Raw genomic sequence first — 26274 nt, 5'->3', positions numbered from 1 at the left:
GGGGTCGAGGGATCCAAAGTCGCAGAGAGGTGTGGGCGAGGGAGGGAGTCTTGCGGAGGGTCGACTGCTAATGGACAGGGGCAAAGGCAGACGATTGGACGAGGGAGAAGATAGAGTCCCGGTTGCCAAGGCAGCAGCCGGAGGAGAAAGCCTTGGGAAGGAGGTGCGAATGCTGGTCCTCCTCCTCCTCCCGGACCCCCTCCATCCCCTCCCGGAGGCCGTGCTGACGTGTCCGCCAGGGACTCACACCCCGGCGGGCACCGCCCCTCCCCGCCGCGCGTCCCCCCGCCCCCCGCGCTCCGCCCCCCGCCCCGCCCGGGCCGCCTCCTCCGCGTCACCGGCTCCGCGAGGTGACCACAACATGGCTGCGGCGCCGGGGCTCCTCTTGTGGCTGCTCCTGCTCAGGCCGCTCTGGCGGGTACCCGGCCAGCCGAACCCGGACACCGTCCGGCGCTTCTCGCAGCACAAACTCTGCGCGGACGACGAATGCAGCAGTGAGTGCCCAGGAGCGCGGCGCGGGGGCGGGGTCTCGGCCGCGCACCAAGCCGGCCGGGGGGCCGCAGGCCGGACGGGCGGAGCGCCGAGGTGGGCGAGCCCCGGGTCCTTGCGTCTGTCTCCTCCGGCCCTGCCGGCGCCCGGGCCAGCCGGCCTCAGCCGTGGGGGGCTGCACCTCCCACTTGTTGCCAGCTGTTCATTTTTCCTTCGCCGACGGAGGCGGGGGTGGGTGGGGGGGCGGGGGTGGCCCCCGGTTTCCCTGGGGACCGCTCGCAGCGTCCCCTCCCCCGGCCCGCCCCGGCTCCGAGGAAGGATGGGGTGGCGCGCCGCTCTCCCTGGGCTCCCCGCGCTGCCCGCGAGCGCTATCCTGCTCCCTCGGCGGGGACCTCGCTGGGTGCAGTCCGGGGGCAGATGCGCTAAGGGCTCGGTGGGCGCCTTCCCAGCGGCAGGTTGCTGGTGGGGCTCGGGAAAGCCTTCCTGGCGCTGCCCCTTCGCCCCTCTGCTTCACTGGGATTCGGGGCTCGGACCGCCTTTTGAACAGGGATTGGAGTTTAGGTTTGGGACGAGCCCGGAGTCCAGGCTTGCGGTGTGTTCCAAGGTCTCCTCCCCGGCTCTGCCTCAGTTCTGTCATTTCTGTGCTTGGAAGGCTCCTGCAAACAGCCAGACAGGGAGGGCACCGGAAAGGCCAAAATCTTTCGTTCTCGAAAGAGGCCACCTGGGACCAGCAGCCTCCTCTTTGCGCAGGAAGCGGAATGGTTCCCTAACCGCGAATTGGAGGTGGGAGGGTGGACCGTGGGCGTTGAGGAGGGCAGAGAGCCCCAAACTCAGGTGAAGAGGATTGTTAAAGTAAAAACGGTAAATACTGCAAGAGTTTTATAAATCCAGCTCATTTCAGCCTTAATCATTACTGCTCTTGGGCTGTCTTCCTGTGTATTTGCCGGACAAGTATCATCCTTGTGGCCTCCAGCCGGTCTCAAATAACCTTGTAAACTTACCGATAACCACTTCAGAAATGGTTGTTCATCTGTTGTAACCAGTACCTATAGAAAAATGTTCGTTCTGAGGAGGCCGAAGCCTACAGTTTAGCTATTTATATTCAAAATGGGTGTTATTCGAAACCAAATTTCACAATTTGAAGAACTGTAGCACTGCTAGCCGTTAGAGGAAAGAAAGGAGTCAGTCTTTGATTTGTGTTAAGCCATTCCTAGAAGTAACCCTAGGACTGATGTAAATAAACGCCACGAAAATGGAGCAACTTCCATGAATTGTTCCTGCAGTTTTCTCAGAGTAAATCCGGGTTATTAGCAAGCAGGGTTGGATATAGCAGATGTTTGCTATTCATTGCTTTCAAGCAGTATCCTACCTGGGTTCCTCAAAACCAGTTACCTAGAGAATCACATCACTGATGCTTCCTTAGTATGGAGACATGGTGTTGGAAGGGCCCATGGTGGTCACATAACTTGAGAAGTGGCATGTGTCGAAACAGATGTAACCAAACACAACAGGCAGCAGCTAGAGCAGGCTCTGGGTCTGTGTTCTGTTGCATAAAGTGTTTACTTAGTAAGGTGTGTGCCTGTGAGCTGTCCTTGTGTGCTTTTCAGATAGCTGTTCCTCAGTGTGCATATGTTGTCATCTGATTTATTATTACAAATCTGCAGTGATCTCTTTTAAGGGGGAATAAGAGATACATTGCTGTTTCCAATTCTGATAGAATTCCCAGTCTTAAATTGTCCATCACCTTCAACTTGGCCTCTCACCTAATTGTATCTGAATTAGGATGCTGACATGTATTAAAATAATAAGATTTTAGCTTTAAAATCCGAATAACCCCCTTTAAATCTATATGTTTGTCCCTCAAATACGTATTTAAAGATGTGCTTTAATGTACTTATTGCTAATTGGCTGTTAGAGAAAGTGTTATTTCCATTTCATTCTTCTTTTTCTCTGCTGCTTAATTGCATTTATTGTCCATTTCATCTTACATTAGAAACTGTGTATTTGGCCAACAAAAAGAAAAATATTGCTTCTACCAATTTCTAGATCGAGTGGGATTTGTCCTGCATTTTAAGACTGAAGGTAACTACTAAACAATTCTCATAGTTTTGCTTGTCCCTGCCACATATGATTTTGTTTATAGAAACAAAACCCACTTGCCTACTTTTGATTTTGTTTATAGAAATAAATAAACCTTAATGTTGGGTATAGTCAACATTATATACTTTCAGAAAAATAATATCTTGTAATGTGATTGGATCCATAATAGGGTGTGATGTCCTTTTCCATTATCCATATACTGAGGGAGAGAGCAACTTGACTGCAAATGAAATGGACAGTGTTTACTGCTGCATGGTAGCAGTTACAGCCACTTAAAGATAGGGCCTTTTAGTGGTTAGTTCAAGTTAATTGACCCCTTGGGGGTTCTTGGGTGCTCTCCCCAATTACCTATTACCTCTGCATTTAGTCATGCTTACACTAGTAGCATCTGCGCTCGAATTTACCCAACTGTAAAATGAAGCTTTTCATGATTACGAAACAGCAAAGACTGAGGACTAGATGGTTAGAGAGGGAACCAAGGGTTTCACTTGAGACCAGCCATGTGTGGCGGTGGACGCATTGGGAAAGTTTCCCTCTCTCCTGTCTACTTGCAGGGGGATTCATGATTTACAATGAATAAAGCTCTATAGATGCTTTGAGCATATGAGTTGAAAGTGATTGGTTCCAGAGAGTACTGGAGAAACTTTATTATTGTTTACAGTGGATTCTTATATTTCCTGATCAGCCACTATAGACTGTGGAAGTTGAATCCTGATATCTGCTTGTTTTTTTCCTCTCTTTATATACAGTGTTAATGTACCGGGGCGAGGCTCTGGAAGATTTTACAGGCCCGGATTGTCGTTTTGTGAATTTTAAAAAAGGTGACCCTGTATATGTCTACTATAAACTGGCAGGGGGATCGCCTGAAGTTTGGGCTGGAAGTGTAAGTAAAAATTTGACATACTTAATTTTCTTCCTTTGCATTGGCTTGTTTAGCACTGCAGATTTTTTTTTTAATTTTATTTATTTATTTTTGGCTGCATTGGGTCTTCGTTGCTGTGCGCGGGCTTTCTCTAATTGCGGCGAGCGGGGGCTGCTCTTCATTGCGGTTCGCGGGCTTGTGGTGGCTTCGCTTGTTGCAGAGCACAGGCTCTAGCCGCACAGGCTTCAGTAGTTGTGGCTCGCGGGCTCTAGAGCGCAGGCTCAGTAGTTGTGGCACATGGGCTTAGTTGCTCTGCGGCATGTGAGATCTTCCCGGCCCAGGGCTCGAACCTGTGTCCCCTGAATTGGCAGGCGGATTCTTAACCACTGTGCCACCAGGGAAGCCAGCGCTGTAAATTTAAGAAACTGTTTCTTGGGGTCTTTGATGGAGTTAACCTGTCCTCTCTGCTAGACTGTGGAAAAAGAGGATGGTTCTGTGTCCCCAGCTGGGGACACAGAAAAGGGACTTAAACAGAACTGAGCTGCTTCTGGCATCAAGTTCTAGGCCTTACCAGCCACAGATGCTCCATACATAGTAAATAAGGATGTGGTGGATATATATACAATAGAGTATTATTCAGCCATAAAAAGACTGCAGTCTTGCCATTTGCAACAACATGGATGGATCTGGAGGGTGTTGTGCTTCGTGAAATATGGCAGAGAAAGACAAATACTGTATGTTATCACTTATAAGTAGACTGTAAAAAGTAAAATGAATGAATGTAACAAAACAGAAGCAGACTCACAGATGCCGGAAACAAACTAGTAGTTACCAATGGTGAAACCTGAAAAATCTTAACTTCATTGTTTCAAAAAGGAAGTATCTGTGGGCTTAATCCTGTAAAGTATGGGCAAGATAGTGTTTCAGGTATTCACGTATGGAGAAAAAAAATAATTTTTTTCTAAATTATTCACATACCTAATCATGTGTGCTGTTCCTATTAAAAAAGCAAAGTATCATTTTCACTGTGTGCTTTCTTGTTTGTTTGCTTGTTTTGCTTGCAACTGCTGGGGCATCCTTTTCCTGCTTTTTTGGACAATTGCTCCCCCAGGTTCACTGAAGCAGCTCTATTCCCAGCCAGCTCTGTGGGTGCCAGGACAGCAGACATGGAAATCAATGACTTTGTCATGCTTTGATGCTTTTAATGAGGAGATTCACTACGAGTGACCTGATTGGGAGGCTTATGAGCTCTTGTCCTTTCCTTTTTATGTGATGTGTGGACTGGTTATTTACTGAAAGTAATAAGAGTCCTCAATGCCCTTAGGATTGTACAAACTCGGAGAAACACCCAGTCCCAAATGTGAAAAGTTTTACTCTCAATAAGACACCAAACAAACAACAGGAAAGAGGGCTTGAGAATCCCCCATCGGGAAGATTCGATTTATTTTGCTGGCAGTCCAGATTCCTAGGGAGGAGTCTTGTAAGACCAGCTGGTCAGGTACAGCTCTTGTATTTAGGCGGGATCCCAGTTGAATCACCATATTCAAAGAAGAATCTGTTCTGTTTCTTTCAAGTCTACTGCGTGAGATTTCTACTCTTGGAACATTTTTTCCAAGTCCCTAGGCTGCATTTTTCATGTAGTGGTGAAGCTGGAGCGTTTGGATAAGTGAACTTGACTTTGCATTTTCCCTCTTCCACACCTTTGCTCACGACCATATTCATGTCTGGAAAGCCTGCCAATCTTTCTGGTTCCCAACTCTGACCCTACCTTCCTAGGGAAGCACTGCCCTCAGCTCCCAGCCAGAAGGGATCTTTGCTGTCTAATAATTGTTTAGGTGGCACTTTGTTTGCACTGCTCATGTGGCGTTCCTTTTACTGCCTTGTGTTGTAGTTAATGTGTGTACAGTCTTACCTCCTGTGGAGTCAAAAGCTCTGGCAGGGCCCGTATCTTACCCATTTTCCTTGTGAATATTTCCTTTCAGGGCAGGGGCACTTACTTACATTTGTCCTAATAGTAGCTTATGCAGATTTTGTTCTCTTGAAACAATTCCCTTCCCTTGCCTTCCCCTCCCTTCCCCTGCCTTCCCTTCCCTTCCCTTCACTTCCCCCCTCCCCTCCCCTCCCCTCCCCTCCCCTCCCCTTTTCTTTCTTTTCCCAAATCAACTCAGCAGTTCCTTGGCAGAGATGATATACGGAAGCAAAATTAGATATAAAGCTTACTTTCAGTCATGAGGGCCCATGATTCTGCATCTTTTTGTCAGATCATAAGAAACGGGACCCACTCAATGTAAAAATACGGAGTTATTTTATGACCTGTGCTCTCAGTTGACAAAGATTATACAAAGATAAATGTATTTCCTCTCTTCACATAGCTCTGATTTCCTTCCCTTTTCCATATTCTCTCAATAAAGTAAACTTTTCCTGAGAAGGAAGTAAATGTATTTTCCCTCAGTCTCCTGTCTCATTTCATGAACCTTATAGTTAAGGAAATTAAAAACTATCTCTCCTGAGCTTTCAGAATGGTTCTTGTTTTTATTTCTTAGTTTTCATCCTGCAGCTTCTTTTTGTTTCTTAGAGTTTCAGACTTTAACTGCCAATGTAGCAATTTAAAATTGCCTTGTCTTATGTAATCTTCAAGGCAGTATTCTACTAAAACTGGCTTTCACATAGTTGCCAGATATAACAAGAGCCCTGGTAATGAGGATATTTTAGGAGTTAGTGATAAGATAGCCTTTTTTTTTCTTTTTGTGCATTTGATCTGCATGTCAATCTCCTTTAATAATTGGAAAGAGATCTGCTTCTCCCTTTCAGACTGTAGCTAGTAAAAGACAGCGTATGTTTCTCAAGAGGACAAACTTAATATATCTTAGCGGTTAGTGCTATAGATAAATGGGATACTCTTCTATAGAGGTTTACTTTGCAAGAAACTAAGCTTGCTGTGTAGTTAGTATGAATTTTATTTTCTCCCCAAATACTTGAAAATCCATTTGTTGAAAAACCTAGTATAGCCCATGATATCAATAAATATTTGCCTTTTGTTGTAGTGGTCATGCATTTCAGAAATGTTTTTTTTTTTTACTTATTAATTTTCATGGCTTTTTTTTTTGTCGGTGTGGTTCTTTTTGGCTGCATTGGGTCTTCATTGAGGTGTGTGGGCTTCTCATTGCTGTGGCTTCTCTTGTTGCGGAGCATGGGCGGCTTTCAGTAGTTGCCACGCATGGGCTCAGTAGTTGCCGCGCACGGGCTCAGTAGTTGCCGCGCATGGGCTCTAGGGCACGCAGGCTTAGTTGCTCCGCGGCATGTGGGATCTTCCTGGGCCAGGAATCGAACCCATGTCCCCTGCATTGGCAGGCAGATTCTTAACCACTGTGCCACCAGGGAAGTCCCCTTATGGCTTTTGTTTATTGGTTTAAGAAAGACTTCTAAGTACTGGTTTATGAGTGCTACTGTGAAATGTGCAGATAAATTCTTGTTAGAGGTTATTTGGAATTGTTTCTAACGAGCCTTGATTTACATAGTTTTAGTCACATAATATACAATAATTTTCTCTTATGCAGATCTTCTAGCTACTTCAGAAATCTCACTTTATGTGCCCTGTGTTTAAAATTAAGCTGAATGTTGAAAGAAAACTTCAGTGGTTTTAGAAAAGTTGCCTTTACAACATTCTGTACTTAATTTTTATTGGAATGATAATCTCTGTAATCATAATAGCAACATGCATCTCTTGTGGTTATATCTACCTATCTTTATATTTCCTCTCACTACTAAGAAGTCTCTCATTTATATTTCTTCTACAGAATTTTGATTGATATTCATTTCTTTTGCCCATTTAATATAGGTTGGGCGTACTTTTGGATATTTTCCAAAGGATTTAATCCGCGTAGTCCATGAATATACTCAAGAAGAGCTACAAGTTCCAACAGATGTAAGTTGTGGACTTTTTGTTGTTATTGTTCTCAATTATAAATTGGTTTATAACTTCATCAGTTACATTCAATTAATTATTTTTGCAAGTCTTTGAATGTGTTTTGATCAAAAAAAAAGTTAACATCTGTGTATCAGATTTTAATTTATTAGACACCTTTAAAGAAAGAAAGGAAGGAAGGAAGGAAGGAAGAAAAGTTTGAAAAGAATTTACGGGAGACTTTATATCATAATCTGATAGTTATATGTTGAAGCAGGTGTTCTTATACAAAGCTATGTATACTTACTCAGGATTTTTCTTTGCTATTTTATGTGAGGAAAAAAGGACGAAGAATTCAATATCTTTGTATTTAGTTATTAAATTTAGGAGGTAAATACTTTTTTTACAAGTAAGATGAGGTGTCTCACTTTGAAAACTACTCATTGAATAGCTTTTAGACATTTTAAGTATATAGAGATCAGGTTAAATTAATCAAACCCCAAATTATACTAGGTTTTCTTACTGACTGTAATGATTTAAGGGATTAGAGTTATGTGATAGATTTTGGAAAAGGGAACCTGAGCATTTCAGATGCGGTCCAGCCTCAAATCTGCAAGGTCCTGACTGCACAGTCTGTAAAGCATTCATCCAGGGTGCACCAACTTAAAATAGCTTTGTGATGACAAGGATTTTGTGCTCTGGGATCCTCATTCCAGCTGATTATTTTCTGGAGTTTTAAAATGTATAAGAATTGATGCCCACCTTCAAACAGAAACCTTTGAATGACTCTTTGGTGTTGCTGCAAGAGCATGTGAGCTGCTGGCCTGGGGCACTTCTCAGCTGAGCTCGGCAGAATGGATGAAGTCATAGAGCCACTGCTGTTCTTGAAATTTCCTTGTCTTTTCGAGGGACGTGAAATCAGCCCTATTGCCTGTTAGGCTTCACTCCTAATGAAGATGCTGCTGGGAGGGAAATACGCATGAGACAGCAGCTCACTGGTCACAGAGACCTCACTTGTTGGGGCTTCTGCCTTCTCATTGTACCCCTCACTACATGCTTCCTTCAACATTACGAAATGGCTTAGAAATGCATGCGATGGGAAGAGGAATCATTCATCCTTACCACACTTGTCACGTCTCTCCAGAGTATTGTGAGAGTTTAGTTAGGAGAAGGAGATTATCTTTGTTGGCTTTTTAACTTTTCCTTCTGTTTGCGACCCATTTTATGTCAATTTGTTTACTAGCAAGAGGAAAGGAAGAATATAGACTTACAGGTAGTCTAAAAGCAGATCTTATCGACAGCTAATCAGAACCCTGATTTAGAGTAGAATATATCCCTCACTGAATCTTGTTTTCAAGGTGTATTTGTGGTGATAGTTAAGTGGGGAGCCCCTTGACACCATTCTCTGTTCCTTAACATTTTTACTTCCCCTGCACCTGTATTTCAGTAAGATGCTTCTTAAGCTGAGTTATCTTTCCCAATCCAAGGAAAAAATGACCCAGAAATCTGTTGTAGATGTAGAGCCTGTCAGCTAGGTGATTCTCCCAGTTTCCAGCTGGGTAAGCAGAGAAGCATAGCCTAGAGGGGAGGATGATGGAGACGCTGGGTGGTCTTCCAGCTTCTCCTGGGCAAAGTAGTGTGAGGTGAATTCCCAGAACATCAGGCATAGGTATTGGAAGTCGGGGGACCCAATAAATGATACCCTACTTTTCCCTACTTGTGCTTAGAACAAATCGAGAAACCCAGGAGTCAGGTAGATGGGGACCAGAATGTCACCATTACTTACGGGTAAAGCTTTTTGGAGAACATGGCTCAAGTGTGCGGAAATGAATGGGCTTTTGAACATTGCAGTCTAGGATAAGACAGACTTACCCAGCCACAGGCAGAGCTGGCCAAGTGGGGGTCTCCCCAAGGGGGGCTGTCCCTGTAAAACTGACAGCATGGAAGAGAGAGGGCGTGTGTTCCTTCCATCCAGTCTCAAGCAGAAGGCAGGGATGGTGCAGAACAAACCCACCAGCCACATGAATCATTCCTCCCCTGGGGAAAAGAGAATGAGGGGAAGCCAGGAGGAGCATTGCTCAGGTAGGAGTCCTTCCTCATGGAAGCAGGAAGCCAGGGAAAAGTGGGTTCCATCCTCCTATCTCCTGACTCCCCAAGGTTGGCACAAAAGCCCCTCTAGAGCCAAACGTGAATTTGAGATCATCGCTGCCATTAGCCTGGGTAAGTCTTTGCTCTTGTGACACTCGGTTAGTGACACACTAATGTTTTCCTTTCCCTTTCAGGAGACAGATTTTGTTTGTTTTGATGGGGGAAGAGATGATTTTGATAATTATAACGTAGAAGAACTTCTAGGATTTTTGGAATTGTACGATTCTGCCACTGGAGATTCTGCGGAAGTTAAACAAGAAACTTCTCAGCATGTGGAAGAACCTCCTGAAGCGTCTAAGGGAAGTGACCCTGAACCTGAGCCAGTAGAACCCACCTCAGAGGAAAGTGAAAGTATATTATCAGAAAACAGTAAGGAACTCAGGGAAAGACATGAGGCTCAGAAGAGCCACCCCCATGTAAATAGTCAGACGGGTCATGCTCAGGGAGAGCGATCTTCATTTGAACCTTTTGAAGAAATGCTGCAAGATAAGTTAAAAGTGCCAGAAAGTGAAAACAACAAAACCAGCAATAGTTCTCAGGTCTCGAATGAACAGGAGAAGATTGATGCTTACAAACTTTTGAAAACAGAAATGACTCTGGACTTGAAAACCAAATTTGGCTCAACTGCCGACGCACTTGTGTCAGATGACGAGACAACCAGACTTGTTACTTCGTTAGAGGATGATTTTGTTGAGGAATTGGATGCTGAGTATTACACAGTGGGGAAGGAAGAAGAGGAGAGTAAAGAAAACTTGGATGAGCTGCCATTACTAACCTTTATAGGTGGAGAAGATACGAAAGCTCCAGCCAACTCTGGAGTTGAGAAACATTCAACAGAGAAAGAGCAGAATTCAAATGAAGAGCAGAAAGTTGAGGAAACTCAGACCCCTGGCGTCAAAAACGGTGATAAAAATATACTAACAACCTGGGAAGATACCATCTTCTCTGATGTCACAGAAGGTAAAGAAAACACGGGTACAGATGTACAGAGTACTGAATCAAAGGAAGGAGAGGAAGGGGATGATGCGTTAGTCCTGGACAGCAAACTGGGGAAACCACAGCCAGCAGTAGATCATACTGACCCTGAAAAGGCAGCAGACGGCCTTTTGAATGTAGAAGTCCCTAAAGCAAATAATGACCAAGACCCAGAAGTGGACACAGAACTTCACATTAAAGGAAAAGGGAGGAAGACTGAGGAACCCAAGAGGGACCTGGTGCAGGGTGAGGTAGGATTAGAGGATGAGATGCGAGAAGGCATGGCTGTGCGTGGTTCTCCTCAAAGCGGCCACCTCAGCTCTTCGCCAGCTGCTGAAAAGGGTACGGAAACATTAAAACCAGCCTTTGCTAACCAGGAGAATGACCTAAAAGGAGCAGCTGTTCATATCGCAAAAGAAATGCTCCATGAAGAGAAGCCTGGGGGGCGGAGTTTGGAAGGTGCCTCGGAGAGGGAATCGGTACCTAAAGCGGCAGGGAATCAAAGGGACGAGGGAAAGATTACACAGGAGTCCGTGGGTGTGGCCCCAGTCTTGGGCGGTCACCAGCATAATGCTTCCAAAGAGAGCGTGCAGGAAGTAGATGGTTTGGTAAACAGACCGAAACCACGCATGCTTTCGGGGGAGCATCCAGGTGAGGAACTTATAAAGGAATGGCTTCTCAAACCTCAGAATCAGACTAGGTCCTCCCCCCCAGGTGAAACTGGTTTGCCAAGAAAACCGGAAGAAGAGGGTCCCCTTCTGGGAAGAAATCTTTCCTGGCAGCAAGGAGATGTGGCTGCCGCAGTTCATAAGCAAGCGAGGGAGAGGAGAAGCCTCTCTGGGGAAGAGGTCACAGAGGTCACAGCGGGCACCTCAGATGAAGGGCACGAGCCACTGCCGGCCGCACAGGAGGTGGGAAGAACGGGCCAGACTGATAGCACAGAAGGACCAGGTTTCCACACTGAAAATCCAGAAGCAGAAGATGACGATTACAGCCCCGAAGAGCTACTGGAGGATGAAAATGCCGTGAGTGCGAAACGGTCTAAAGAAAAAAGCCCTGAGATTCAGGACAAGAGGTTAGATGTTGACCTTCAAGTCCCTGAAAAAGCTGTTTTAGGTGCCATTAAGACCGATCCTGAAACTGAAGAAAACAAAGAAGAAACTAGTAATATATTGGAAAATGAAAGAAAAAATGAGACTGCAGGTAAAGGGGTAGACAGTCTAGGCAGGGACCCAGGTAGTGTGGATCAGAAAGCACAGAGACCCCCTGAAGGGAGTGACTTTCCTGGCAAGAAAGAAAATCAGACTCCAGAGTTCAGTGAAGCATCTCAGAATAAAGATCCTGGTTCTCTTAAAGAAGACAGCCTTGGGGAACACCTGCAGACCTCAGGGCTCGCAGAGAAGCCTGGGATAGAACTCTCGAAAGAGGATGAGAAGGATGTACAGAACCTCGTGGATGCAGGAAGCCAGGGGTCCGCTTCTGAGGACCGTGATGACGACCCATTCCCCTGGGCTCCACACACACCCATACAGCCTGAGCACAGCATCCACATGGAGGACTTGCCCATAATCAGCAGTTTCTTTAAAGATCAGCAGTCTCTGCAGCGGTTCCAGAAGTACTTTGACGTCCATAAGCTGGAAGCCATGTTCCAGGAAATGTCATCCAAGCTGAAGTCGGCACAGCGGGAGAGCCTGCCCTATAATGTGGAGAAAGTCCTAGATAAGGTCTTCCGTGCTTGGGAGTCACACATTCTGAGCGAGGCAGAGAAGATGCTCGATGCTCGTGTGATGGAAAATAGAGACCTGGGGATGAAGGACAGTAGCATGTTTGAAGAGGCTGCGGTGCTAGATGATGTTCAAGACCTGATCTATTTTGTCAGGTACAGACACTCCACGGCGGAGGAGACTGCACCCCTGGCAGTGGCACAGCCTGCAGAGGAAGGCTGGGGTGGACCAGCGGAAGGTGAGGTGCCCACCTATGGCCTTGTAGGGTTGGGCTTGAGAAACGGGTGTGGGGACCAGGGGACTGCTGAAGCACCTCGTGCCGTGCTTGTAAAGCTCCGTCCACAGGTCCCAGCGTGCCCAGAGGTGAGGGGCAGCACGGGGATGCCCACACGGCCCTTCCCACCTTCTTTCTTGGAGGCTGGAGCGTGGATAAGGATTTCTTGCCCTGCTTTTCCCTTAGACAGTGAGACTGGTAGCATTCTCAAAAAGAAACATCATAAAAAGAGAAAGATAGGAACAAGAAAATGACGCACAAAGTAGACCTGTTAACAGCATACAAGTTTCATGAAAGGGCTTTTTTGAACATGTAGAATAACTGCTGTCTGTCCAGGGATGGACTGGCATAACTTTTAACTCAATGCCTTGCCCGAGTTTCTTCATTCCCCCCAGCTTTCATCTTTGATGGATGCCACGTTCTTTCCTGCCTCTTTAGGGCAGTCACTCAGGTAGTTAAATTCTACCAGGCCCTCGGGTTCTCGCATGCAGCTTGATCAAGGATCAAACCAGGATGCAGAGCCTTGTAACACAGCGCTTGGCGGAGCAGCTGTTGAGGAAATAGCGATTGGACTGACCCTGAGCCAGCATCCTAGATAAGCTGATTCCTAGCTCCATACTCTTTTCTCTGTCCCCATGCTCTTCAAATGGAGGCATTTGAACTGAGGGTATACGGCAGACTAACAGGGGGACATAAAGCCACAGAAAAAAATGTATCTTCCCAGAATGCCAGTTTGGAGACGGGAACATTTTTGCTTTTAATCACAGCAGCTATATTGTGGATTAGAATGCAAAACTCAAATGAATTTTCAGGGTAAACTATGAGGTTTCAAAGAAATTCACCTTGGCTGTGGGTCGCATTGGGCTGTGTGCTCTGAGCCTCTTAGGGACAGAAATGAGTTCACTCCTTCTGACTCTTGGAGGTACTTTGAAAATATTTGAAAGGCACTTCAGCGAGCTGCCTTTGTACGTAATGCCCTTCTCTGGGCTAGCTCTGTGAAACAAGCATGCTTGTGTATGAAGGGGGCCTGTTATTTCTGGGTAGAATAGACGTCTCCTATTTCTGCTCTTGACTGGAATTCCCTTTTGCACATTTATCTATGTGGGCATATGTTGGTTTGCTAAGAGAAGTTAGGCTTATTGAAGTCCCTACCATAAATATATTTATTTATGAAATACTTTGGGATGAGGGGTTTTCTTGTTTTGTTTTGTTTGTGTGTTTTGCCACGTGGCTTGTGTAATCTTAGTTCCCGGACCAGGGATTGAACCTGGGCCATGGCAGTGAAGGCACAGTAGTCCTAACCACTGGACCACCAGGGAATTCCCGGGATGAGGGTTTCTTTGTCAATTTCATTGTGTAGCTTAGGCATTTGTGAAGTGAAAGGAAAGCAACTGAAACTCTTTTATTTCCTTGCCCAGTTGTGCCCCACGGGATGCTAGCACACTGAGGGCAAGGGGTGAGGGGCCCTGGAGATGTGTGGTGAGGGGCTGCTGGAGGGGGGCTGTCTTCGAGCTTTGCCAGCCCAGTGCGTTCTTCTCCCCTATAGACATACAACCACCGCTGGAGGAGAATATTCCATGGGAAAACACAGAAGTTCTTATAATGCAGATTCCTGAAGAGCCCAGCCACATGGATCAACCTGTGACCAGTGACATGGGTACATTAGAAGTGTCCCAGGAGCCAAATACTGAGACAGCTGGAGACCCAGGTAAAGCTTGCTAATTTTTCTCTACAAAGTAGAAGCCTATTCTAAAGAAGCCCTCCTAGGAGATTTGTTGCTAAAGGTAGGAAATAGAGGGGAGAATAACACAGGTGTGAATGCATAAAAAGTAGGAAATCCCAGAACTAACAGAAAAAATAGGAGTCAAGACAGGTGGAGGTCAATCATACGAAGCAGGTCAGAGACCATAACTAACCTACCAACCAGTGCTTGGCTAGCATTAGCTTATGCAAGTAACTTAAATCTAAAATACTATTCTTAAAAAGTCTTATGCTCAAAAACAGTAGTTTTCTGCCAGACCAACAGCTGCAGAAACTCTGGGGGTGGAGACCGGCAATCTGTTTAACAAGCAGTCCAGGGAATTCTGATCTGTTACAAGTTAAAGTTTGAGAACCACTGCTCTGAAACTCACAATTCTGTCTTCCCTCCATCTGCCCCTCCCCTCCAATAGAGTACATTGTAGCTTAGTTCTTTTGTTAATTTGCTACCTGGACATAGAAGTTTTTTTTTAAAACAGTGAGGGGATATTTATGTCTAGATATACTATAAGATGAGAGGAAACAGTACAGAATGTTTGCAGTACATAACGGCCCAGTGTAGAGGGACCCCTGTGAATAGTACTTAAATCACTGAGCACAGTAAACATCCAGTGGGAGAGCAACTCATTTCATTTGGATTGAGAAAGTTGTTTTAAAAATAGAGTTTGAAAGAATGCAACCCAAGTATTAGTATCAACAGCTTTCTGATTTTTGTGTAGTCACTCATTTTACCAATAAATCAGAACAGCTGATTGTGTTATTTTGTCTATCCAATATGGCAATATGAATCATTACCATTTTACGTTTTTAGAGGTCATGGTCTCTAACCATAGGTAAAGCATTACCCTGTGATACCACAGGCCTGGCAGCACTGGACTGCCCCCCTGATTTACCCCCCTTTAAAATATAGGAGAGGTCACAGCAGGAAGAGGAATTCAGCTAATTTGAGAAGAAACGGCACAATAGAGAAGAAACGGCACAATAGTATGTTCCAGAGGATATTGCATTCATGTATAATACTCTACTTCTAAACTCTTGTAACTCAAAAAGGTTCTGCTTGTTGAGAATGAGTCATATATCAATAAGACTTATTATTCTCTTGCTTAAAAACATTCAGGGTTAGGAAAGATTTTGTTTGCAGAATTAAAAACAGAGGTTTTGCCTTGTCCTTTAAGTTCCAGCACAAAATGGCATCAACTACCTTTAGAGGCTGATCTTCCCAAATGGTCCTTCATGCATCTCAGGTGTTGAGGTGCTGACCTGATTGGGAAAACCTCACCAGTGGTCAGATTCATAGGTCAATAGCAACGGAATCTCAGGGCTGGAAGAGATCTGAGTGGCAACTAGTCTAACTTCTCACTAATTGCTTCTTGGACTCCTAGCTGTTTATAAGAAGCACCCCAGACCCAAATAACTCATCCTGAAATCTCCTCCTTACCACCCCGTCATGTGGAGATCCTTTCAGGAAGAGCTGGAATTCGAGCTTTTTCACAGAGCTACAAGCTAGGCCCCCACCTTGTAAGCAGTTCCCTTTCATCTCTCTTGGTGTTTACCATATTCCCTTTTGTGTAGCTGTCATTCATCCACTCAGTAAGCAGTTACTGAGTGCCTGCCAGGTGCCAGATGCTGGTGCTGACTATGGGTGCAAGTCTGCAAACTAACACTCTTTTTTGTTGTTTTTAATTTTCAGTTTTGTTTATTTACATATTCTCTCACATAAAAGGAAACAGAAATCCATCAGTTTTTAACCAACTCAGAATTACAGTTTTTCAGATTTAAAAAAGATCATCCATTTGTATAGATTTACTAACACTCTTTTCTTACTCATTGTTTGCCTGAAGTTTCTAATACAGTGCTTCACCAGCACTAAATAAATGTTTGTTAAATGTGACAGTGTGTATATGGGAAAAGCGTAAAATTCTGGTTTTCTCAGTCCCCATGAGTCTATATTGTTCAGATAGCAGTTGCATTGCCAGGGAAGTGATGGAGGGACTGCTGGTGGGTAGAGTGGGTTGGAGATGATGTTCACTTTATAATTGAGGATGTGATGGCTCTAATGGGGGTTCTGAAATGTTTTTATATAATTGTCTTCAGGAGAAGCACATATCCAGGCAGAGTGACTGATATTTAGTGGGCACTAAATAAATATTTTACATGAAGAGAAACAAATCTTATTCTGAAGCATAAATAAAGTATTAGCTTTCTCCCTCAATTTTAGGGATAATTACAACAGAAGTCCCTCCTATCGATGCTGTTGATGCAAAAAAGCAACTAGAAACAAATGCTGAAGAACCATCAAGTGTCACACTTTTGGAAAATGCAATTCTTTTCATATATTCATTCGTGTTTTATTTAACTAAGACGGTAAGTCTGACATACAATTTCTTCAAATACAATGTTGATCATTACAGTTTTCAAGTTGATTTTAAGCATGAGATGAAGAACTTAAAATATCTGTATGAAAATTACTCCTGAGCCTTTGAAGGTAGCCTCTGAAACAAGCCGCAGGTGTGTGATGTTGATTGGTGGGTTCTTATCTCAGTTCAGCACTTGAGAAGGATGTGCTGCCTGCCAGCACTAGACGTATGCACACCTGTAAAACGCGGTTCTTCCCTCGAGGACCTTTCAGTCTATCAGGGAGATAAGGACACTGACTTGAAACACTATATGATATGGGAAGGGAGAGAAGTATTTACCTGATGGTGGAATAATATGTTGAATAAATTAATTCACTGAGGTGGGAGGACGGTCAGAGAAGGTCAGAAGTTAGCCGAGACATGTTTTGAGCAGGGTTGAAGGACCCGTGTGAGTTGGATGTGTAGTTTGTTGTTGAATAGGACTGGGGGAGATGCAGTCACATGGAAGAAGGCATGTTTGAAGAGTTGGGACATGAAGAAATGGTTGCTTGGGGAAGCCAGGGAAGCGTTAGTCGGTGTTATCCAAGTATAGAGTTAGAGGGTCATGGTCTTTTGGAGGGAGATGGTCACACATAAAGGAAGTTGTGTGTCATGATAAGTGATGTTAGGGATGGAGATCCTTTGAAGGCTTTAAGGAGGAAAGAAGTATGGTCATATTTGTTCTTAGAGTCACTTATGGCAGAATATTTATTCAGATCTATCTGTCTGAGTCCTGATCCAAATGAGACATTTAATCTGTCCAGAAGCTTAAGCTTTTTAGGACTTAGCGCCCCCTTGTGGTATTTGTTGAAATTCGACGTTCTTCTTGGTAAGTATGGGAATGAGCAAGCTTTCCGAATTTGGAGACAAAGTTGCCCTTGGAGCTATAGAGAAAGTGTTGTCTCCAACAAAAATATTTTTCCTTTAGGTTCTGTTATTTCAAGGCTTTTGTAGGAAAAGGGTTATTTTTTGTTATTTCAAACACAGGGGCTTTGAGTGAGGATGGTCCGGTTTCAAATCCCATGTTTATCATTTAGAAGCCTGGGCAAATTACTAAGTTTGAACCTCAGCTTCCTCATCTTTAAAATGCAGATAATGCCTACTCCAGTTGTTGTAAGAATTAAATGAATTGATAATGTCAAGTGTCTCGTGTAGTGCCTGGCATTTTATAGGATCTCATCCCCTGCCTACTTCTCATTTAGATGGTCGGAGTGCAGTGTAAAGACATTGAATACCTGGGGAATTCAGGAGAAAGGCCACCAGGATGGGAAAGATGGAGGAAAACCAAACCATTTTTCAGTTTTCTCCATGGTTGTGGTAGTGGCAGCCACCCCGGTGATGGTGTGCATGACTTGTGCAGTTAGAATAATGAAATTTTCAGTGATTAAGGCAGTCTTAGAATTCAAATTTGGCTATCAGCATGAATCATCATCACCTCTAAAATTTAACAGCCTCCAAATGTGGGAGGAATTCTTCATTCATTTTATTTGTGGATAGGCACAGAGCCCTGTTCTAGTCCTGGGCTGGGGGACACAGATGTGGTAGAGGATACAGTCTCTGCTTGAGGGATGGTGGGAGAAGACGCAGACATGAATAGCAAGAGAAAAGGGCACATGTTACAAACTAACAATGATTTGAAAGGTATTGTCAGGAAAGTATTTTGATGGCCCAGTATGTACAGAGTATTGTGCTAGGAATAAAAGAGTCTAAGAGGTATGAAGCATCTTTCTGATTTCTGAAAGGCTTAAAAAGGGGTGTATCAAATCTATATGAAAGTTGGAAAAATGGAAAACATGAAATCGCTTTCATGAATTATCAAATAAGTAGTATAGATAATTATTTGATAGAGCTGGGGAATAATGGGGTGCTGACTTGTTTGGAAAAACTGCACCAGAAGTCAGATGCATAGATCAACAGTTAATGGAATCTCAGGGCTTGGAGAGATCTGAGAGAACAATTAGTCCAACTTCTCACTAACTGCAGTAATTTCCTCTACTACAGCCCTGACCAGGAGTTACGAGGTCTGGGCATCAAAAATTCCTAGTGTGATCAACCTACCTTATAAGGCTACACATTGCTCTGTTGGCTAGTTCATTCTTATATTGACTCCAAATTTTCCTCCATATGATTTTTTTTCTCTTAGAATCTAATTCCTTTTCTATATAGTAATCTTTTAAATATTTGAAGTTATTGCTTTAATTTTGGGGGTTTTTTTTAGTGTTTTAGCATGGAAAAATTTCAAAATAGTAATAGTAAAGAGAGAGAAGAGTAAAATGAAATCATGGGCCCATCACTCAGCTTAATGGTAATTCCTTAATATCACCCATTATTTGACACATTTCAAAATCCCCTCCCCTCCTTTTAAAATTATTCTTACTTAATTTGGGATCTTGTTGAAGTCCAAAAGTTATAAGCGGTTGATATATGCCTTAAATCAACTTTAATCAGATATATATTACATATAACAAAGTGTACCCATTTTAGGAATATGGCTCAGTGAGTTTTAACAAATGTATACACCCGTGTAAAAACAACCATAAGCAAATACGGAACATTTCCTTCGCTTGAAAAAGTTCCCTTGCGTACCTTCCCAATATATCCCCCAAACTCCAGGCAACCACTGACAGAACTTTTTCTCATGTAGATTAGCTTTTCCTGTTGTAGAATTACAATTATAAATGGATTTATAGTTAGGATTGAAATTTGCTCAGTCACGTGGTAAGTTTATTTTATCTTAGAAACTGCCATACTGTTCTCAAGGATGACTGTACCATTTTATGCTTCCACTAACAATTTCTAAAACTTCCAGTTGGTCACATATTTGCTAACACCTGGTATTATCAGTCTTAAATTGTAGACATTCTAGTGGGTGTATCTTTGAGGTTTTAATTGTATTTCCTGATGCTTTATGATGTTGAGCGCTTTTTCATGTGGCCATACTTTTTTGTGGGTTTATGTGTGAAATAGCTCTTCAAATCTTTTGCCCCTCTTTATTTATTTACGTTCTTTTCAATTTAATTTTTATTGGAGTACAGTTGATTTACAATGTTGTGTGTTTCAGGTGTACAGCAAAGTGAATCAGTTATACATACACATATATCCACTCTTTTTTAGATTCTTTTCCCATATAGGCCATTACAGAGTATTGTGTAGTGTTCCCTGTGCTATACGGCAGGTCCTTATTGGTTATCTATTATGTATATAGTAGCATGTATATGTCAATCCCAATCTTCCAATTTATCCCTCCCCCCTTCTTACCCCCTGGTAGCCATAAGTTTGTTTTCTACATCTTTAACTATTTTTAGATAAGTTCATTTTTTAGATAAGTTCATTTGTACCCTTTTTTTAGATTCCACATATAAGTGATATCATGTATCTCTGAATGACTTACTTCACTCAGTATGACAATCTCTAGGTCCATTCATATTGCTGCAAATGGCATTATTTTGTTGCCCTCCTTTAAACTGGGTTTTTTTCTTTCTAAATATTAAGCTCTAAGAGTTCTTTATATTCATATAGTTTAGATACAACTCCTTTGTCAGTACATATTGCAAATAATTTCTTCCAGACTCTGGCTTGGCCTTTCAATCTCTTAACGTTGCCTTTTAAAGAGCAGATTTTTAACTTTTTAACTGTTTTATTAATGTTTACTTTTATGTAAAGTGCTTTTTATTTCCTGCCTAAGGAATCTTAGGCATTTCCAATGACATGAATATTTTCTCATGTTTTCTTCTAGAAGTTTTATAGTTATACCTTTCTTGATTAAGTCTTTGTTCCATTTTGAGTTAATTTTTGTGAATGATGTGAGGTAAAGGTCAGGTTTCATTCCCCCCCCCCCCAAATGGATATCCATTTGCTCCCATACCATTTCTTTCCCCTTCGAATTACTTGGCACCTTGAGGTGAAATCAGTTGACCATATATGCATGTCTCTTGCTGGACTTTATCCTGTTCCACTGATCTCTATTTCTGTCCTGAGACAATACCAAACGCTTTTAATTACTACAGCTTTATAATAGGTCTTGCAGTCAGGTAGTTCTTTTGCAAAATTGTTTTGGCTACCGCATTTCCATGTACATTTTAGAATCAACTTATCAGTTTCTACAAAAAAGCTTGCTGAGAGTTTGATTGTTATTATATTGAATCTATAGATGAGTTTGGGAAGAACTGATATCAACAAATATTAAGGATTCTAATTAAGTTCATCTCTACATTCATTTAGATCTTCAATTTCTCTAAACAATGATTTGTAGTTTTCACTGTACAAGTTTCATGTGTATTTTGTTTATGTATGCCATGTATTTCATGGTTTTTGATGTTGTGAATGGTATCTTTTTTACATTTTGTTTACAATTACTTTTTTTGCTGATGTGTAGAAATACAGTTGACTTTTGTATGTTGACCTTGTACCGTACTACATTTACTTATTATTTACTTATCTTAGTACTTATTTACTAAATTATCTATTATTTCTAGAGGGAGTTGTAGATTTCATAGGATTCTCTGTGTAGATGATCATGTCATCTGTGAATAAACACACCTTTTTAAAAAGTCAGATTAATTAAAGCATAATTTACATCTCGTAAAATTCACCCTTTCTGTGTACAGTTCTGTGAGTTTTCAGATTATTTTTTCAAAAAATTTTTGTGTCCCCTTTCTCTTGCCTCTCCTTCTAGGACTCTAACTATACATATGCTAGCTCACTTTATGTAGTTCCACAGGTCACTGAGGCTCTGTTCTTTTTTGTTGTTGTTTTTTAGCCCTTTTATGTCTTTGCTTCAGTTTAAGTACTTCCTGTTGCTGTCTTCAAGTTCATTGATCTTTTCTTTTGAGGAATCTAATCTGTTGTTAAGCCCATCAGGTGAATTTTTTATTCCTGATATTTTATTTTTTAGCTCTAAAAGTTCCACTCAGTCCTATTTTATATCTTCCATTTCTCTCCTTAGTATGGTCATCTAAAAAAATTCTTAAATATATTTTATGATTCTTTTAAAGCCCTTTAAAGCTAATATTCTGTCATCTCTTGCAATTTCTTGGTCTGTTTTTACTTATCTCTTAGTTATGGCGTACATTTTCCTGCTTTTTTCCATGTCTGAAGTTTTTTTTTTTGGTTTGTTTGTTTCTGTTTGTTTTTTGGATGCTAGGCGCCGTGAATGTGAATGTTGTTGGGTGCCTGGGTTTTGCTGGCTTCCTTTCAAAAGGATTGAAGTTTGTTTTGCTAAGCTGTTAAGTTACTTGATGATCAGCTTGATCCTTTCTAGTCTTATTTTTAAGATGTGTTAAGAGGTGTAGTATATGTATAGTCTTTACTCCAGGGCTAGTGTCTCCCTACTATGATGACGTTATTCTTCTGTAATGTACTAAATGCCTTGAGCATTCATTAACGTTAATTCATGCTGACTGGCTGAAATACAAATGTCTCCCAGCCCTGTGTTAACTGGGAATTGTTCAGCTTCCAGCCTCCTTATAGTTCTTTTTGCCTGTCATTGTTCTTTGCTGATCCTCAAGGAATCCTGCTTACACAGGTGCTGCTTTGAGTTCAGCCCAAGACTGAAGGAGTCATCCTTGCAGATTTCTGGAACTCTTTCTTTGTGGTTCTCATCTTTCTGGTAACTTTCCCTGCATATTTCAGGCACCTCAGTCTCCCTGAGCTCTGATCTCTGCCTCCTAGTGAGACTGGTGTACTCTGCTTTGGTTCTCCCTGCCTGTACTGAGGTCTAGAAAGTGCCTCTAGGTAGAAAGCTGGGTGATCACAGGGCTCACCTCATTTGTTTCCCTTCTCTCAGGAGTCACAATTGTGTGCTGCCTATTGTTCTGTTTCTGAAAAACTATTTTTTTCCCACATATTTTGTCCAGTTTTCTAGTTATTTTCAGTGGGATGGCAAGTATCCGATTAGTTACTCTGTCTATAGATGTCTCCTTTTTGTTTGTTGCAATGTATTCATTGAAGAAACAGGTTTGGCTGCTAGGGGGTATCATAGTGTGGATTTTGCTAACTGCATTCCCCTAGTACAGTGGAACATTTTCCCTTGTTCTTTATATTTCTCGGGAATTGGTTGGTCAGATTGGTAGTCAGATTCAGTTTCAATTTTTTTTTTTCAGCTTCAATTTTGTTTGGCAAGAATACTTGATAGAAGATGTATACTTCTATCAGGAGGCAGCTAATGTCTAAATGTCCCTCTTCTTTTGATGTTACTAGTCATTGGTGACATTGACTAAATCTGTATCATAGGCTGCAGAATGGTAATTGACTGTATTATTCCTACTTCATGTAAAGGCTGGGATACTTCTACAAAGAGAAATTTACAATCAACTATGCTTTACACTGAGATTTGGTGTGTATAGTTAAGGCAGTATAAATATTTGATTCTTTCTGTTTAAATAGTTTTCAAAATAATGAGTTGTCTTCCCAGCATTATCCAGAGATTCCCAGAGGCTTTTGTGTGTGCGTCTCTTCTAATTCTTTTTTAAGAATCATTATGATGTCGTGAATTTGAAAATATTTAGTGCGTTACAATCCACTGTAGTTATTATTCTTATCAGTGCTCAGTTTCTCCCATTGTTGGTCAGTGGGAGCCTCTTCAGCTTGGCTCCTGGGCCCTTTTGACACCACCTCGTGGTCACTGATACCTTCCTTGCTTTCTAGTGTAACTAGATGTTCCAAGCTCATTTTGTACATTTTCTGCCCAGATATCGAAGGAGCTATTTCTCTAAAGAGCCCTGGTTCCTTTTAGTGGGAAATGGTATTTAGAGGCAACATTCTGGGTACTAAGATTGCTTATTGCTTTTGAGTTGGCCATCAGGTCTAGGCCTTTTTTAGAGGACAAAGCTAGGAAATATGTGGGGATTTTCTTATGTGAATATTCATCATGATGCCACGTGGATGCTCCCAATCAGAATTAAGGATGCTAGTGGAATTTAAGCTAACCACATCTATCTGACATTGTATTTTCTTCCTCCAGTGTTGGAAATCTCAGTTTTTACTAACATCAACATAATTATTTACCTTATTTTACAATGTTCACATAACAGTATTAAAAATACCAATAGCAACACTGCCACCAGCGATACGTTATTGAAAATATTGCAAGGATGTTTTGCAATTCTTTTTGTCTTTAACCTATATCCCACTAGGGTATGCCTGAAATAATTCCTTAATGTTGTTCTGCCACCAGCTTGATACACAGTTAGGTTAATTGTTTCATATTTGCTTTCAATTTTTAGGGATTTTTTAAAGATTTTTTATTTTATAATTATCTAACATTTACAAGAGCCCAAGTCAATTTGTAAAACAAGGTCTATTCAGAGAAGTCTAACTTTTGTCCTAGTGTTATCCAACCTGTTGATACCCTCCTCTATATGTATTTTAAAAATTAATTTCATTATCTACCCTACCATTAAAAAATAAGCAAATGATTTCTGCATCTAGCCAAGATAGGTTTTTAGGTACCAGCTTTACCCTCCTAACTGAAACAGCTAAAAAGAAAAAATCAGACAAAATACATGAAACAACAGTTTTCAAGTCATCAGGTAACAAAGGACAGTAATTCCTGAAAGATAGGGAACAGATGCCATGAGGGCTACAATTGTTACATTTTATTGCCTTGAGAAAGTTCCCAGCCTGTGGCACAGAAAAGAGGAACCCTGAGTTAAGGGGATGGAGCTGAAAGTCCAGGGAAAGCAAAGCAGCTAGAATTCACAGCGCGGAGTACCAAAAGGAGAGCACTACACAGAGAAAGAACCCTAGGGATCTTTGAGAGGTCCCCTTCAAGTATTCATCAGAGTATTGATCAGCACGTGAGTGTGACAAGACTATTCAAGGTCAGAGAAACACATCAGTGCTGACACAGGGCCAGGAACAGTACCTCCTAATTCTAGGGGAATTGGGTAGAGTTTCAGAAGGGTCTTGCCTCAGACTAAATGTTGCTCATGCCTTACATAACAAATCTTAAAAGCAAGACCCAAAAGAATCGAATTGTTTCCCAGTAATTTACCTGCATCCCAGGACAAAGCTTAAGAATATCTGCTGTATTAGTTAGGGTTCTCTAGAGAAACAGAACCAAGAGGATATACATATAGGAAGAGATTTATTACAGGGAATTGACTTACACAGAGATGGAGGCTGAGAAGTCCCACAGTATGCAGTCTGCAAGCTGGAGACCCCACAGAGCTGATGTGGTAATCAGTCCAAAGTCCAGCGGCCTGGGGAGCCGATGATGAGATTCTAGTCTAGGTCTGAGGGCCTGAGAAGCAGGAGCACCAAGAACAGAAGACTGATGTTCCAGCTCAAGAAATCAGGGAAGACGGGACAAATTCCTTCTTCTGCACTTTTTTCTATTCAGGCCCTCAGTGGATTGGATGATGCCCACACTGGAGAGGGCAATGTACTTTACTGATTCCATCAATTCAAATGCTAATCTCATCTGGAAACACACACAGACATATCCCAAAATGACATTTAATCTGGGTACCCCATGATTAGCCAAACTGACATAAAAAAATCACCATCACATTTATTCATAATGTATGGCATCCACTCAAAGATTACCAGGCATGTGAAGAGGTGAGAAAAGATGACTCATGATGAGGAGAAAAATCAGCCAATCAAAACCAACCAAGAGGGCTTCCCTGGTGGCGCAGTGGTTGAGAGTCCGCCTGCCGATGCAGGGGACACGGGTTCGTGCCTCGGTCCGGGAAGATCCCACATGCCGCGGAGCGGCTGGGCCCGTGAGCCATCGCCGCTGAGCCTGTGCATCCGGAGCCTGTGCTTCGCAACGGGAGAGGCCACAGCAGTGAGAGGCCCGCGTACCACAAAAAAAAAAAAAAAAAAAAAAACAACCAAGAACTGCCAGAGATGTTAGAATTAGGCAACAATACTAAACAGTTATTATTACCATTTAAGTAGAGACATTAAAGTTTTTTTTTTTTTAAAAGACCCAAATCAGACTTCTAAAGATGAACTGCCTGAGGTGATAAATATACTGCGTGGGATTAATACTAGACTAAACATTGTAGGTGAAAAGATTAGTGAACTTGAAGATACAGTAATAGAAGCTATCCAAAATGAAACATACAGGAGAAAAAAGACTCAAGAAAAATGAACAGGTCATCAGTGAGCTGTGGGGACACTTTCAAGCACTGTAATAAATGTATAACTGGAATCCCTGCAGGAAAGGATAGAAGAGGTGTCCAGAAAATTATTTGAAGAAATAATGGGTGAAAATTTTCCAAAATTTATGAAAACTATAGACCCACAGATCTAAGAAAGTCAATGAAACCCAAGTACAAGAAGCATGAAGAAAACTACACCAAGACATATCATAATCAAGTTGATCAAAATAAGTGATAAAGAGCAATCTTAAAAGCAGCTAGAGAAAAGAGATTTTAGGAAGTAAGATAAGGTTGACGTCAGGTTTCTTGTTGGAAACAAGGAATGGGAGAATATAGTAGAATAATATCTTTCAATATACTTCAAGGACTTCCCCGGTGGCGCAGTGGTTAAGAATCCGCCTGCCAATTCAGGGGACACGGGTTCAAGCCCTGGTCCGGGAAGATCCCACATGCTGCGGAGCAACTAAGCTCATGTGCCACAACTACTGAGCCTGCGCTCTAGGGCCCATGAGCCACAACTACTGAGCCCATGTG

General features: G+C 42.3%; 1 protein-coding gene across 3 annotated transcripts in view; it reads left to right on the top strand.

Moving 5' to 3' along the window:
• The first annotated feature begins 343 nt into the window (after positions 1–343).
• MIA3 (MIA SH3 domain ER export factor 3) overlaps positions 344–26274 on the top strand; it is a 55877-nt gene continuing 29946 nt past the window's right edge. Inside the window, exons 1-7 of one of the 3 annotated variants that reach the window (XM_033430427.2) lie at positions 361–494; positions 2483–2571; positions 3339–3472; positions 7290–7376; positions 9638–12440; positions 14023–14184; positions 16453–16598. In XM_033430427.2, coding sequence (XP_033286318.2) covers positions 487–494; positions 2483–2571; positions 3339–3472; positions 7290–7376; positions 9638–12440; positions 14023–14184; positions 16453–16598 — 3429 coding nt within the window. In that variant the 5' untranslated portion in view covers positions 361–486. Of the gene's footprint in view, positions 495–2482; positions 2572–3338; positions 3473–7289; positions 7377–9637; positions 12441–14022; positions 14185–16452; positions 16599–26274 lie in introns of all 3 variants that reach the window. The other 2 variants (XM_004271008.4, XM_049705576.1) reach the window with 2 other exon arrangements.

This window comes from Orcinus orca, chromosome 1 (assembly GCF_937001465.1).
Source record: "Orcinus orca chromosome 1, mOrcOrc1.1, whole genome shotgun sequence".
NCBI lineage: Eukaryota > Metazoa > Chordata > Mammalia > Artiodactyla > Delphinidae > Orcinus > Orcinus orca.
Note: the sequence above shows the minus strand (reverse complement) of the source record. Positions and strands in the feature narration are given on the sequence as shown.